Genomic DNA, 17,357 nt, shown 5'->3' on the forward strand with positions numbered 1-17,357 from the left:
GAGGAATTTTTTTATGTTTGCAGTGTTACCAGTGTAACAGCTATAGACATGACACTTTGAAGTTTAATCTGCATTATTAACATTTTCTCCATATTGTCTTAAGTACAGACAATCAGCAAAACAGTAAATCATAGCCTGATTTGTAGCATTTGGCAATTCGTGGGGTAAATACTCTCACCATGGCTGATTGCTGGCTACTAACATAATCTCACTTACTGTGCATTTGGGAAGAGATGTGCAGTAATACACTATTATGTGGTATTTCTGCCATACCAATACCACAGAAGAAGAATATGGAAAAATAAATAGGAGAGTTAGAGTTTGGGGTATTTTTTACCTTAGTTTTTAATATAGTATATTTAATTATAAGTTTCTATAATTTAACTTTTAATAATGACTATGTTTAACAACCTGCTTAAAGAATTTCTGAAAAATGTAATAGCTGATTCTTAACAGGCTGGTGTGAGCCAGCTCCGACCCGCAAGAGAATTAACGCCTGAATGAGGAGGCTCTGAATGTTGAAGACTAGTTTACAAGATAGACTTGGCCTGTTGAGATAGGCTGGAGACATGTAACCTTTAATTAATGAAGCTTTGAAAAAAGAAATCAAGGAAAAATGCAAGTACAAGAGATATTAAGCAGGTTATTAATTTGAAATTATTTATTGAGTTGCTAATATATTCAACACGCTGTAATGGGTCTAGTAATATACAAAGGTAGTTACAGATGTAATTTCTGCCTTTGGGGAGCGAATATCCTAGTTGCTGGACTAGACATGCAAACAAACCAACTATTGTGAGGAATATATTATGATAAAGTACAGATACGTTCCAAGGACTAGAGAGGAGAAAAGACGGAGTGAAGAGGTGCTATTTGAGTTGGGACTTAATGGATGAGGAGTAGTTTACTAGGTGGAAATGAGGAGAATTTAAAGCAAAGAATATAACGTTAAAAAACATGAGAATGTGAAATAGATCATGGATGGAGTACTCATAAAACTCAGATGCTAAAAGCCTGTTATGTAACTGGCATGTCCCGCTTCATCAGCCTGAGTTACAGACACAGTCATATTATTTTTATTTTCCTAATTCCTGTTTCCTAATTGCCTAATTAACTTTCTAACCAAAATTTGCTAATTATATTTTCCTAATTTTCCTGGTTGTGCTTATGAATCTCTATCTATCCTTATTGAGTGGAAGTGCATCATCTGTCCCTAGGATCTAGAGACTGTCATACAGAGTGAAGTATGTCACAAAGAGAAAAACAAATATCGTATATTAATGCATGTATGTGGAACCTAAAAAAATGGTACAGATGAACCGGTTTAAAGGGCAGAAGTTGAGACACAGATGTAGAGAACAAACGTATGGACACTAAGGGGGGAAAGACACGGGGGTGTGGGGATGGTGGTGTGCTGAATTGGGCAATTGGGATTGACATGTATACACTGATGTGTATAAAATTGATGACTAATAAGAACCTGCTGTATTTAAAAAAAAGATGAAAGAAGGATAAATTTTAAAGAAACAAAATTAATAGTAAAGGAACCTATTTAAAGCTGCATTTGGGCTTCCCTGGTGGCGCAGTTGTTGAGAGTCTGCCTGCCGATGCAGGGGACACTGATTCGTGCCCCGGTCTGGAAAGATCCCACATGCAGCGGAGCGGCTGGGCCCGTGAGCCATGGCCGCTGAGCCTGCGCGTCCGGAGCCCGTGCTCCACAGCAGGAGAGGCCGCAGCAGTGATAGGCCCGCGTACAGCAAGAAAAAAAAAAAAAGCTGCATTTTGCCTCTTAAAAGTTTGTAGACATTTTCTGGACTTGACTTATCTGGTCACTAATAACGGTTATTGTATATAGAATCAAAGTCCATAAGGAATCACTTAGTTGGAGAACATTCAGACATAAACAAGCATAACATAAAAGGAAAGGCTATATCATGCACCTTAGAAATATTAGAACAGCAAGAACTTAGTTATGAGCTATTCTTACACAGTGGACATAAGTAAAATAATAATACAAATTTTATCCAATAAAAATTTTCTTGTTGTGGAACTTGGAGAATAAATTTTACATATAGGTTGACCCATACCAGGACTTAGAAAGAATGCATCTGTAACTGCATTGTGCTTTGCTCTGGGTTCATATTGTAGAATCACTTGTAAGCCCTGTTTCACGAGGTGTGCACTATTAACTCATAGTTTAGCTGTGAGGCTTGCAGTCTTTAGGAACCTCGTTCTCTTCACCTTAAAGTCAGAGTTGTCAGAGTCCTCTAGAATATTCTCAGGAACTTATGAAGAAAGTTTCCTTACTTCAGATGCCTATAAAGGTATCCCTGGAGCCTAGTTTTCAGCCCTTCATGTAGTCCTCATCCTTGTGAGTTCCCCTGCTCCAGTCTAAGCTGGAGTAGGTCTCCACAGGTCTCTATCCCACCCCGCATTTTCTAGCTCTACTTGGAGACAGCAAGACCTTAAAACTATAACGGTGCTGGTGTATTTCAGTTCTCTAATGCCGCCTGAGGCTTGGGGAAACCAGGTGTTTGCAAAATCACATCACCTGTCCAGAAATACGCCTTGTTTTCTGCAGGCATTAAATTCGCTTCCACTTTTTAGTCAGGGACCTCCACTTACCTTATTAAGTAATCAACCAATCTGTATTCACCATTATAGTGGTCTCTCTTGAGTAGCATATTGGAAGAAACTCATCTCCACAGTAGTATTATTGATTTTACATCTTATAAACATCCCAAATATTTATTCTCAGGAGTTGTTCATTTGTATTTTAATGCGCTTTTTTACCTGAGTGTGTGTTGGTTTCCTTAATTAAAATACTATTCCTCATGTAGTACAAATATTTTAATAACATTTTTAGGGGATCCTGCATTTTACAATTTCATATCTTTCCCATGAAAAGATTTTGTTCTCTTTCTGTTTTCCACATTCAGGACTGAGAAACATCTTCTACCTGCTTTATAAAATCTTATATTATCAACATTATGTACTGTCTGATATCATGCTTTGAGAAGGGCACGTCACCTCCATGGTACCATTCCCAATAATTCATAACCTCAATTTAATCATGTGGAAATATCAGGCAAACTTAAATGGAAGAACCTTCTATGAAATAACCAACCAGTGTTCTTCAAAATCTTATAAGTAATTCACTTTCTGCTAAACAAGCTGTCAAAAGCCCACATGAATTTGACAAAGATAGAAAACATCTGAAAAATGTGACTTTAGAAAGATGTTTCATTAAAACAATGAAGTGATTAAAATGTTACCTGCCACTTTGCCTAAAATAAGAGTGTACAAACAGTTTTATAACACATTTTCATCACTTCTCTCAACAGGCGATTCAGCTAATCTAACCTGCAGAGCTTTCTTTGGGTACAGTGGAGATGTCAGTCCTTTAATATACTGGATGAAAGGAGAGAAGTTTATTGAAGATCTGGATGAAAATCGAGTTTGGGAAAGTGACATTAGGTAAAGTAATTTTTGTCTTTTAACTTATACAATCAAGATTAACTTTTGTTCTCTTAGTGAATAGAAAGTGAACTAAAAGAAAAGAAGGGGTTTGGGGGAGTGTTTTACTATTATAATAAAAATATTGCAACATTTAGTGGCAAAGAGGCAAAATAGTCTTGCGAGAGTGACTATGAAATTGTCAAACAGGAGTGCCATTTGCAAAGAATTTAAGAGAATTAAAAAGGAGTTTTTCACTAAAGAATAAACTGAGTGTGAGAGAGACCAAAATAGCATCAAATATGGAAAATGTCTGAGATCAGATGATACAGCCACTATGTAGAACAGTATGGGGGTTCCTTAAAAAAACTGCAAATAGAACTACCATATGACCCAGCAGTCCCACTACTGGGCATATACCCTGAGAAAACCATAATTCAAAAAGAGTCATGTACCACAATGTTCACTGCAGCTCTATTTACAATAGCCAGGACATGGAAGCAACCTAAGTGTCCATTGACAGATGAATGGATAAGGAAGATGTGACACATATATACAATGGAATATTACTCAGCCATAGAGGGAAACGAAATTGAGTTATTTGTAGTGAGGTGGATGGACCTAGAAACTGTCATACAGAGTGAAGTAAGTCAGAAAGAGAAAAACAAATACTGTATGCTAACACATATATATGGAATCTAAAAAAAAAAAGGTTCTGAAGAACCTAGGGGCAGGACAGGAATAAAGACGCAGACGTAGAGAATGGACTTGAGGATACGGGGAGTGGGGAGGGTAAGCTGGGACGAAGTGAGAGAGTGGCATGGACATATATACACTACCAAATGTAAAACCGATAGCTAGTGGGAAGCAGCCATATAGCACAGGGAGATCAGCTTGGTGTTTTGTGACCACCTAGAGGGGTGGGATAGGGAGGGTGGGAGGGAGACGCAAGAGGGAGGAGTTATGGGAACATATGTATATGTATAGCTGATTCACTTTGTTACAAAGCAGAAACTAACACACCATTCATTGTAAAGCAATTATACTCCAATAAAGATGTTTAAAAAAAAAGCATGGAAAATGTGATATTCTGCCTTCGGTTTATAAAAGCTCTTTTTCTTAATTGTTGAGAGAAGATATTAACAGGTTTCTAGGGTTCAACCAAACACAATCTTTCTAACTTCCTTTTATATGTTTTTACATATTTCAGGCATCATGTTGACTATAAAGCACTCGATAGGAATGATAAAGCATACAAAAAATGTTTTTATCACCTCTTTTAGTCCGACTTTAAGGTCTAAACATTAATATAGTGGGAATAATAGTGAATAATTAAAATACAGTCGATTTTGAGGGCATCATGCTTAAGCCTCTTGCTTTTTTAAAAAAATAATTAATGTATTTGTTCATTTACTTTTAAATATTGAGGTATTCAATTATGACCCAAAGTAGGCTTATACACAGATAGTCATCTTTAATCATAATGTAAATTGGCAAATACATTAATAAATAAGCTATAAGTGAATCAAAATACTGATCAATTGTAAACATTCTCCCATCTAAATATCACCTCTTCTGGGTATAGATGAGCATTTAAACTAAATTCTTCTTCTTAAATGTGAGGAGTTTTAAAACTTGATGAAAGGTATAAGAGAAAAAGGTTTTCAATAGAAAATAAAAACCTATAGAACTGTCATATAAGATTATTTCTACTGGAATTTTCTTCCTGGCAACAAATACACAAGAATATTGCACTGCAGTTGGGTTCTGAAATGCCCAAATGAGCAATTCTCCAGTATGTACTAAAATGTTCCTCTGCTATTTCTCATGTTCAAAACTTCACTATTATCTCATACCCATACACTCTGAAATGCTAAGGTTAAAGAATGATAATAAACCTCCTAGCTTTTCCCCTCTCTCCTGTTGTGGGTGCTCAGGGAATGTTCTAGAAAGGTATTTTTCTTTAATTCTGCATTAGGAAGTATTGTGCAGAGATGAGTTACCAAGCAGGTGGGAGGGTAGAGGTGGAAACTTTGTGAGCAAGGAAAGGGAGGCTTACTTTGAAGTTTTCCATTTGTTCTAAAAAGATTGCTAAAATCCTTGACACTGAGATTAGTGAGCGTTTACCATTAATTTTAAATGTCAGAATTAAACACTTCATCAAACATTTAGTCTACAGTTTTGTAATTTCATGTTTCCTTTAAAATAGGAATTGATTTGCACCATTAAAAAAAATAGGCTAGAGGTTTCAATTGAAATGTCAAAATAGCTCAGAAATTTTCTATTCTTCCTTTTAATTTTTTTAATTAACCTGGTAGATAATTAGTCCTCCAGCCGAAGACATTAGAATTTCTTATCTCACCCTTACATCATATTTCTTCTTAAAGGGAAAGCAATTTGTAAACTTTTCTTCAAGGTCTCTCTCACCTCTTTATTATGATAGTGTGATTGTCCTGCTAAGAGAGATAATTAACTGCAACTTAATTAGCATCTACAAAGACAAGCTTCCTTATTAGAAGTGAAGAAGAAAAGGGCATGATATAATTTAATTAAGATAGCATTAATCCATGACCAAATTTGAAGCACAGATGCTGTAGGTTTTTTCACATCAGATTCAGATTCATCTAAATGTTTTTCTTTTTCATGTATGTGTATGTTTGTGTGGGGTTTTTTGTTTCGTTTCGCTTTATATTTTAGAATCCTCAAGGAGCATCTTGGGGAACAGGAAGTTTCCATCTCATTAATTGTGGACTCTGTAGAAGAAGGTGACTTGGGAAATTACTCCTGTTATGTTGAAAATGGAAATGGACGTCGGCATGCCAGTGTTCTCCTTCACAAACGGGGTGAGTGTAACCTTCTAAGCTTGAGTGGTTGACTTAACCTTTAATGGAAGGGAAGTAATTGGGAAGCAAAAAGTTTTTTAATTGTTTTTATGTAAATTTATTCTAAATAAAATAATTACATTAGCATTAGGGCCATCAAAACATGTAACACAGCAGATAGGTGACTAGCTCATACACTAGAGTCAAACTCAGATTCCTTGCTTTGTTTTTTTGTTGGTTTGTTTGTTTTGGCCGCGCCTCATGGTATGCGGGATCTTAGTTCTTGAACCAGGGATCAAACCCACCAGGGATTGAACCCATTCCCCCTGCAGTGGAAGCGGGGAGTCTTCACCACTGGACCACCAGGGAAGTCCCCCTTGCTCTGTTTTAATACCAACTATATAACCTTAGGAATGATATCTAACTTCCTTAAGCTTCAGTTTTCTGATAATATGGAATGGGGAAAATAATAATATCAACTCTTCAGTGTGTTTTAAGGATGAAAGAAGACAGTAAATGTGAAGAGCTTGGCATGGAGCCTGTACACAGGAAATATTTAGTTAGATGCTACTCTTTATTATTAGAAATAGGCAAACCAATTAAAAATAACCAGGACAGTTTTAAGTCAAAGATTGTGCTCCTTATTGGAAGGTTGTTCCTTGAGTGTAAGAATTATGTCCAATGGATTCCCCACTGTAGTTCTTTTTGACTTTTTTTCTGCCTTGGATAAGTTTCACATGTGTAATATCCTCCCATGATTAATAATAATTCGCTAGTGAATCATTTGTCAATTATTATTCATGAATAGCAATTCACTAAATCTGATGCCACAGCAACCCCAACACCTTACACACAAGGATAAAATATATATAAATAGATATTGAATTGTTTGAAATTATAGAAGATTGTAAAATTTGAGCCATGCCTTTTAGTTGGTGAAACTTTTCATGTACATCGCAGAGAAAAATATATTTTTTCTACATTATGCTAAGTGAAAACTTTCTGGATGTTCTCTTACTCAGCAGATTCACAGTGATTTTAATTTCAAAGCACATGTTTAATCCTAAACTCTTTGAGGTTGGAAAAGAAAGAGAATGCCGAAGACTGTTCCCCTCACTTTAGTGGACAATAGATTCTCTTTGAATAATGTTACTGAAAGCTATTAAAACAGGCACTTCTGTTGTCAAGGTGACTATAATATTAAAATACTTTACTTTTGGGGGGATGTTAACAGAGGGAAAAGGTAAGCAGCAGTTAGTAAGCAATATGATTGTTTGTTTCTCTAGCTTAACACATATATTCAGTCAATGAAGGGATTTAGGGTAGAAATATTATACATATAAAAGGACAGAAATAGCTTCTCACTGTTGGAAGCAATTTAAATGTGTAATTGAACTACTCCATAACATCTTCCTCAGTGATCGATCGGTCAGCTTATACTGGATCACATTCCTCCTCAAGGAAGCCAATTCTATCTTTGGAAAAACCTAACTATTAGAAAGCATTCCTATTTCACTGTCTGTCTACTCCTTGACCCCACTTTCAATCTCTCTTCCCCAAAGTAGCCCTTCAAAAGTTTGAGGACCGTCACCATAATCCTTCTGGGCCTTCATTTCCCTAGATTCAACTTCTTTAGTTCCTTTTATTCATTCTTCTTTTATGTGGATAAAATACTTGCACCATTCTGGTTACTCTCTTGAGCAACATATATTTCTTTTTAGGACAAAGTAGGAGTGACAGTTAAAGTACGGAAGCTGGGTTGTTTCCAAGGAGGATACAATTATTCAAACTCTCTTCTAGCAGCCAGGCACACAGCCAGGAAGGGGCACACAGCCCCACGCTATTTTTAGCATGTGTGGCCTAAGGTTAAGTTGCCCATAGCTACAGAAGCTTCCAGTACTACAAAAATAAATAACTGAGGAATCAAGGAAATTGTTTGAAAAAACTTTTCCAATACTGTCTAATTCCCCAAAAATGAAGAAGAAAGTAGTGGACAATGTTAGAGCACTCTTGAATACTTAGATCTTCCACAGTGTTCTTCAAAGATGTATTTATGCCAACAGCATTTTATTCTTAATAAAATAAAAGCATTAAGAAGCCAAAAAGAGTTCTTCAAGGTCATGTTCTCCAAGAGTCCCTCTTAAAGTTAGTGTTCACCTTCCTTTTAAGGGAGCTGCAGCAAATAAGTCATCAATTCACAATGACAGCAGTGTGGAATGGTCTACCCCAACCATCTACGGGGAAAAACAAAGGACTCTAGTTAACAGATGGCATAACTGCAAGTTCCCCAGCCCTGAAAGGTTCAGAAGGTCAAGACACAGCACATGTGAGCTGATAGTTTGGGTCTTTGATCATAGGGTCCCTGAAAGAGTTAAATTGCTGTCATGCTAGCAATTATGTAATGACCAGATGCGTTACTGTATTGCTTGAGGGGCTTCCCTGGTGGCGCAGCGGTTAAGAATCCACCTGCTAATGCAGGGCACATGGGTTTGAGACCTGGCCCAGGAAGATCCCACATGCCGCGGAGCAACTAAGCCCGTGCACCACAACTACTGAGCTGCTGAGCCTGCGCTCTGGAGCCCGCAAGCCACAACTACTGAGCCCCCATGCCACAACTACTGAGCCCCCGTGCCACAACTACTGAAGCCCACACGCCTAGAGCCTGTGCTCTGCAACAAGAGAAGCCGCCGCAGTGAGAAGCCCGTGCACCACAACGAAGAGTAGCCCCCACTCACTTCAGCTAGAGAAAGCCCGCGTGCAGCAACGAAGACCCAACGCAGCCAAAATTAAAATAAATACATTTTTAAAAAAAGAAAAGGAAAATCCTTGCTTGGGAATATTCAGAGTTGTTGATTCCTGCAGCCAGGGAAGGTACTTGGACAGTTAGGATCATGTCACATGCTATACAGAGAACTAGGTTATACAGTGAAACAGAGACAAAGGGCCATGGGGCCATATTAGTGTATGACTACCCTGCCCCTTATTCCTCACTCTAGTCCCTGGCCTGACAAGCTTGAGGGTTAGATCCTTGTTCCAAAAAGAACCAAAGCAAAGAGTAGACCAACATTCACTATTTCTTGTCTCCACCATTGCCTATTGAATTGAATTCCATATATGTCTCTGAATCTTTTACCCAGATGTCTTTGCTTAGATTCCTAATTGCTGCTACCCGATTCGACCACACATCAAACACTGACCTTCAGTTTCCCTCCAAAACCCCGACCTTTTATTTTCCTTTCATTTTTATGTTTTCCATTTCTCTAACACAAACAATTCTCCAGATGGATACTCAGCAGCATTGCGCTCTGGCCTCTGGGCTAGCCCCTCTTGCACCGATCAGGCAGTCCTAAATTTCTTACTCATCCGCTGAGTTTTTCGTCCATACTCTAATTCTGGATGACCTCACAGCGTGGACATGTTTACTGTCTGGAGCAAAGTAGTTCAATGTTTAAGGGTTTGGACTCTGGAGCAAGGCTGTCTGTATGAAACCTACTCTCTGCTTACTAGCTATGCTATCTTGGACAAATCCCTTATTCTCTGTGAGCCTCAAATTCCTCTTGTGTAAAAGGAGAATAATAATAGTACCTTCCATGTAGAGTAGCTATGAGGATTTAATAAATGAATATATATCAATATGTATCACAATGTCTGACACATATTTGTCACCTAGTAAACGTTAGCAGCTATTACATGATTTTTCTACTCCAACTACATGATGTTCTGGCTAATTTAGGATGCAGCAATAATGTGTTCCATTAAAAACTCCCTGAAATCTAATTTATCGTTCATTAAAATGGTCAGCTGTAGCTCCAGCAATTTTGTTCCATTGATTCTGTATTTTTCTTTATAACAGATTTACTTTAGTTCGAATGTGCTGTCCGAAAGGAGATCTTCATTTATTTATTCATGCATTTAATGATAATTGTTAAGAACCTACTATGTGTCTGGCACTCATAAAATTAAATGAACAGGAAATAAGAACCAATATAATTTGAAATGCCATCATCTGCTTTTTAAATTACATTGATATTAAGCACTTCTAATGTATTGATAGAATTGTGCTTCTAGGGAATGTTTGGCTTTGAAACTGTCACATTAAGGGAATGTTCATTAACAGTCCTGTTGTAAATGGTTATGTTTAGATATATCGATTACAATATTATGGCACTTCATTCACCATGAAGTAGTTTGGGGACTGGCAAAGTATCTACCTCAGAGACTAGCACTAGTTAATAATGATAAATATCTAGTTTTTCTCTATTCCCCCTCAAACACATTTTAATTGTTGCATGTGCAGTCTCTCTCTCTCCCTCCCTCCCTCTCTCCCTCCAAAGAGTGTAATCAATGGGAATTAGACTTGCTCTATAAACTCCCTAGTCCTCGGAATATCTTTAGTAATGTAATTAACATGCACATCATTTATGACGCATTGTTTTAAAGCCAGATGAATTTAGACCCAGTGGAGTCCTTATCCCTTCTTATAATGAATCATTTTTGTACTATGTGCCCCTATCCTTGTTGGTATTTACCTAGTGCATTTATTTGCTGAGAGATACAGTAAGACTATAGAACTGTTTAAAGCTCTCTCTTGGGGCTCATCCTTTGACACCTTCGACCATTGATTTCAGAATATGGAAAAGCCAAACTTTGCCCAGACATCAAAACCTCCTACATCTCTTTATGGCTGCATCTCCCTAAAAAGACCATGACCCATTAAAAACTGAGTAGACATCCACAGAAGAGTCACTTTTACTGAGTCGTTACTGTGGGGGAGGAAAAATCATTTTCCCTCTACCTTTCTAGGTTCTTGGCTGAGACACACCGTGTAATAAAAGATAGATTAACAGGAGAAAAACAAACATAAATTTAATAGCATATATTCCTCCTGTATACATGGGAGAAACCCAGGAAAGCTGAGTAACTCCCTGAAGTGGCCCAAGCCAGCACCTTAATTACCATCTCCAGCTAAAGACAAAACAAGGTGTTGGGGAGCAGGGAGGTGGCCCGGAAAAGCACAGTAACCATCGGCATGGTTGTTCTGCAGATTTAATTCTCTGCCTTCTCCACTGATGAGTTTCTGGAGATTCAGAGTCATCCTCTCCCTGGTACAGCAAGGGAAACACCTTTACAAATGAGGATTTCTTTTATAAATGTAAATATCTCTTACAAAGAGTAACTTCTACTCGGTTTTTAGAGCTTCTCCTGTGTCTGCTGTCTCTTAAAAATAATCAGCCTTAAATAATGTTTATATCAAAGAGGCATATTTTCGGAGGGTGTATTCTGTCCCTCTTCTTTGCTTGTGCAATGCCAAAATATTAAAGAACTTTAGTTATGTTGCTGCAGCATCTCCAAATCAGAGCCATCAGGTTTAACAAATTCTCTCTTTGGATAAGGTCTGACATTTTGAAGTCAAAGTTTTATTCTAGCCTGTAACATTTTTCTTGCTTCTCTGCTCCTCAGTAATGTAAGACATTTAATCTGACCTCAATTCTTTTTTTTTTCTTGGCAACTAACACCAAAACAAATAAATAAAAACCACGTTGGAGGCTATTATGAATGCCAAGAGCACAAATTGTCTGGTACTAGTGATTTTGTACCTTTGAGTTTCTTGATATGAACATTGCAACAAGATTATTTGACTGCCACCAAAATTACAGGCATGAAAACTAAACTTTTGAGCTGTTTCCTCAGATATAGAATATATGATTTAAGTGAGGTTAACTCCAAGTTATTTTTGCCTCAACAGTGGAATATCTTTTCAAAGGTCTGTTGATCCCAGTTTTTCTTGATCAGCTACAGCATGGATATTTGTTACGTAGCATAGTTTTGCCTTTCAGTCCTTTTGGTTATTGTTTTCCTAAGTGTGAATTGGAATATCCAAGCAGCATCTTTGTTAGGAAAGAAAAGGACCACTCTTAGCTGATGATTAGCTTATTTCTCAATTAATAAGTAACAAGGGAATGATCCAGGACAACACCCATATTGAGAGCCAAGAATGATAAGCCCTTCAGTTTTTATCATTCCTGTTAATCATGTGGGCCAGAGCTCTTAGTATTTAATTTATATATGGGCATAGTCATTGGAAGTCCTTTATTTTGTTTGTTTTCCTAACTAAATGTTAAATTCTTAATAAAGATCTTTAACTTGTACTTCTCTCTTATATCTTTAACTTGTACATCATCACATAAATGTGATGTATGGGATGGTTAAAGTTCAGTAAGGAATCTCCAGATTGAACTTTAAATGCCCCTGAGGTGAGGAAGCCAAGCCAAACACTTGCCATCATGCTTGCCTATAATACCTGTAGCTTTGGGTGAATTCCTCTCTTTCTGAGGTCCCCAAAATATCCTGAGGTTCCTGCACCTGCCAGGAAGTGACCTGCCTTACTCCCCTGGTAAGGCTGCCGGGAACCCTGTAAGCAAGGTGCCAGGCTGTTTTTCCAAAGGGCCTTATTGGCTCCATAAAGTCAACCTTAGTTCCTTAAAGCTGTCTGGTCATATCTGAGTCTAGGCATGTCTCTCTCAAATAAGACATTCCAGTGAAAACCTTGGTAATATAACAAATTTCCAATTGTGTCCTGTTCCAAGGAGAACAGATTCTTATTGAACTTATGTAAATATAACTATAATGCCCTGAAAATAAGAGTATTCACCATGAGTTTCTGAATTCTGGAGGGATCAGGTAGGGAGAAAAATATAAATGTTTCAATTCTGCTTATAAAGATATAACTTACTGAATTGTTGTTAAGTCATAGTGTAAGATTAAAGGTTTTCTTATATCTGAAAAACAAAGATTAAAAATGTAGTTATAGTTCAGACAAAAAAGCCAAAATTATAATCATATTCATCAATTTATTCAGTCCCATGTGATTAATTCTTGTTGCTCTTATCTTTTGTTAGCAGTTTTGTGAAGCCATCAGTTTTCTGATTAGAGTTCTGTAATTTCTTACCCAATTCAGTGGTATCATCTGAAAGTTATCAGAAAGATACATTGTCAAAAAGTCCTTTCTATGGATCTTCTTGAAGATGAAGTTTTTGTTTTGTTTGCAAAAGCATCAGAGTAAAACAATAATTGTCTATAAATGACAAAAGTCTTAAAATGGCATGGTTAAAGATCTGATTCACTGTAGTGCAATTGAAAAGGAAATTTGATTATTTCTGTGATATAAAGTTTTAAGATAATAACTAGAATTATGGCTAATAACATTATACCAGGAAATATCTGAATTTTATGAATTTTATATAATTTCTAGAACATTTATATTAATAACATTTACCCAAATAATATAACCTAAGAACATTTATCATCACTTATTTGACAATGCTTCCCATATCATTTAGCATACCCAATAAGCCTAATTAGTTTAATATCTCTCTTTTATAAGAAGAGAAAGCAAATATTTTGAGGTATTCCAGGGGCCTTTTGGAAAACCCCCAAATTATTTCCAGGTCAATAAGACTTCATCAGAATTTTACTTGGGGGAAGTTTGTCAAAAATATCAAATTTTAAAACACTTGTCAAATAGGATCCTAGGTCACTATGAAACAATACTTAGTTATTCACTTAATCAAAATGACAAAGACTTCACAGGCAAATACAGAAAGTTAAATAGTTGTAAAAAAACTTAGCTCTTATAATATTTGAAGAGACTCGGGTTTCTTTCCTAAATAGTCAAAGACCTGATAAAGATAAAACATAGAATTTTTGTTTTTCTAGACAGATGCCATTAATGATAAAGAAAATATTTGCTTACAATTGATTATTAAGAGCAGACCAATGATCTAAAAACAAACCTTTGTGCTTTTAACAGAAAGCAAAACCAAATTCTAATTTTGTACAAGTGTACCTTCGATACTGAAATTTATTCACATAATTAAATTTATCCCAATCTTAGCCAGCTTGATCACACATAAAATTTCTTTCCCAAGATCCCTTTTTCACAAAACTTCTACAATTTTCTATGGCCACTTTAGTTTGCCCCTTTTTCTCTTTCCCAGTTTGAAATAATCAGCTCTAGGACAAAAATCACTTTTATTTCTCTCAACAAAAATGCATCTCCATTATCTCATGCCTTTTCTTACCCAAAAATACATTTTACTTCCCTTGCATACAGAATTGTTTCCCTTATCTCTAGTATCCTTAATCACATGTAATAATTAGAAACCTTAATTTCTAGCGAAAACAAAGAAATAATTGTGAACTACATTAGCATTTTGTGGTGTGGAAAATTTATAAATACACTTTTTTTAAAATTTCAGCTCTTTTAATTTTTTATTGAAGTATAGTTGATTTACAATATTGTGCCTATAAATACCTTTTATAATTTCTAGAAATATATGCTCTTTTAAATAGTGCAATCTTTCAATGTGGCACAAGACATGGTTACTAAAAGACTGAAATTCATCTTTAGTTTCTCCGCAATAGGAAGTCAAAAGTAGATAAGACTATGTTCAATAATTAATGTTTTATTATTTTATCTTATTTGGAGATGATCTAGATATTTAATGAATTTCCATCATTTAATTTGATCTAGCAAAACCCTAAGGGTGTTAAATTACCAGAAAGATTTGGGGAACTATTTAAGTAAACAATCATCGTTTTAGAAAGTTCACCTGAAAACTCTTATCTCATTTACATCTATTTAATACATTTGTTTTTAATAATCGCACTTAGATTACCCCTGAAGATTTTATGAGACATTAAAGCAGTTAGCCGTCTTATTTTTCTTGTTGACAAATTTTGTAGCAGAGATAACATGAACTTATTTGACTTTTAGTAAACCTAGGTAGAATAAAAGTATTGTACTGAATGCTGATAACTCTAAAGATACACCTGTTTTAATTAAACCAGTAAGTTTAAATTTGCTTTTATTGACTAAAGATTAATCATAGATCACATGAAGTTAAAAAACATTTGTGTTAGTTCCTATGACATTTAGAAATAATTTATGTAAGCATTTACTTTAAGCTGAGTAAATAGAGCTCTTTTACAAATTAATTATGGCATGACCATCTAGAGATATAAAAATAACCCTATCTGTAATGTACACCCCAGAGAGAATATTCCCACTGGTCCTAAAGGCAAGCTGGGTCTACCTCACCACACCCTCGCCCACGATCTTCGCAGGTATCTCTGGTGATAGCTCTATTCTGGGAATAGGTCCTTTATTTAAATTATTTTAGGCAACTAAGACAGACGTAAAAAGAAAAACTTCCTGAGTTTCTATTTCTTAAAAATAACCAGACTAGGGCCTCCCTGGTGGCGCAGTGGTTGGGAGTCCGCCTGCCGATGCAGGGGACACGGGTTCGTGCCCCGTTCCGGGAGGATCCCGCGTGCCGCAGGGCGGCTGGGCCCGTGAGCCGTGGCTGCTGACCCTGAGCGTCCGGAGCCTGTGCTCCACAACGGGAGAGACCACAGCAGGGAGAGGCCCGCGTACCGGAAAAAATAAAAAAAATAACCAGACTAAGTTGATCCTCATAACAAAGAGACACATTTTGGGGTGGCAAAATTTGCTCCCTTACGCCACTCTTGGAAAGTCAACCCAGAGTCCCTAGAGCAGAGCTTTACCATCTTCTGTTGTGGTTGTTATCACAATCTTTACAGTACACAGAAATCACCTAGGAAGTTTGTTAAAAAGTGATTCAAAATCACTCATCTGGGACTTCCCTTGTTGTCCAGCGGTTAAGATTCTGCACTTCCACTGCAGCGGGCATGGGTTCGATCCCTGGTTGGGGAAGTAAGATCCCACATGTCGCGTGGTGCAGCAAAAAGATCATTAGTTTGAGGTGAACTCAAGATTTGAATTTCAAACAAGTTTCTTGATGCTGCTGGTCTGTGGACCACAGTTGGCATACCAAGGTCTTTGCCTAAGCAATAGGTATTCTAATAAACTTGGTAGAATCTAACAGGTGAAAAGCAACTAGCTCTCTTGAGTTCACTGTTGCCATCACAGAGGGATGAAAGAGGGGTATAGCCAGTCACTGGGACTAATTCTAACTAACTGCCTCATTCTTTTTACGTGGTCAACACCTTTGAATCTGTTTGAACGTTTATACATTGCCCTCACATCTAGTCTTAATGAGGTTACTTGCCTCATGTATTCAATGAAATTGTGCTTTATAGAACACATTTGCTACTCAGAGAGATGTCTGAAAGAGCACTGTCTTCAAGTATTAAATAATTAACCTCTTAAATGAAGAGGGCCTTCAGTGTTGGACACAGTTCCTCCATATCCCTTTTTAAAAAGGAAATCCACTTAGGGATGTCTCAACAACCTATATATGGATATATACATATATTTCAATCTATGCAAATAGGCTGTATACAGTGTTCAGCCTGTGCAAATAGCAGTTCCCAAGGAGGAACAAGATATATGATGGGCAGTAAGTACTGCTAATTTCCTGGGTTTTTTTTTTGTTTGTTTGTTTTGTTTTTGTTTTTTGCCGTACGTGGGCCTCTCACAGTTGTGGCCTCTCCCGTTGCGGAGCACAGGCTCCGGACGCGCAGGCTCAGTGGCCATGGCTCACGGGCCCAGCCGCTCCGCGGCATGTGGGATCTTCCCAGACCAGGGCACGAACCCGTGTCCCCTGCATCGGCAGGCGGACACTCAACCACTGCACCACCAGGGAAGCCCTAACTTCCTCTTTTAAACACTTGTATTCAGCTAAATTTCAATTATTTGTAGTAAGGAAGGGCAGACAGTGTGAAGATTGAACCTCCACATATTATTGGTCAATGATATCGCAAAACAGGCAAAGAGAAAAATAACACAGTAACAGAACCTGGATAAACAGTTCCTATGTGTTCAGAAGTTCAAATCATTTTTTACAGGCTTCTTTCTAGCATCTAAAGAGGTTATAAAAACACAAGTAAACCTACAGTGATAGCAGAGGGAATTCACTGGAACTCAGATCTTTGTCTTGGAAAGTAACACACAGGCACTTTAGAAAATAATAATTCAGTTTAAGATATTTGCAAGAAGCCTACAGATATCATTGAGCACGCACATAGCACAATTCCACATATGTGATCAGAGATCACAAGCAGAATAGCATATCCATGGCCACTACCCACCAACAC

At 37.1% G+C, this 17,357-nt stretch overlaps 1 protein-coding gene across 1 annotated transcript in view; it reads left to right on the plus strand.

Annotated features, from left to right (window-relative positions):
* The window catches only part of IL1RAPL1 (interleukin 1 receptor accessory protein like 1), a 1,361,040-nt gene that overhangs the window by 1,312,056 nt on the left and 31,627 nt on the right, over positions 1-17,357 (plus strand). Inside the window, exons 8-9 of the mRNA XM_032620953.1 lie at positions 3,354-3,477; positions 6,154-6,299. Of these exons, the coding sequence (XP_032476844.1) occupies positions 3,354-3,477; positions 6,154-6,299 (270 nt within the window). The remainder of the gene's footprint in view (positions 1-3,353; positions 3,478-6,153; positions 6,300-17,357) is intronic.

This window comes from Phocoena sinus, chromosome X (genome assembly GCF_008692025.1).
Source record: "Phocoena sinus isolate mPhoSin1 chromosome X, mPhoSin1.pri, whole genome shotgun sequence".
In the NCBI taxonomy this organism is placed as follows: domain Eukaryota; kingdom Metazoa; phylum Chordata; class Mammalia; order Artiodactyla; family Phocoenidae; genus Phocoena; species Phocoena sinus.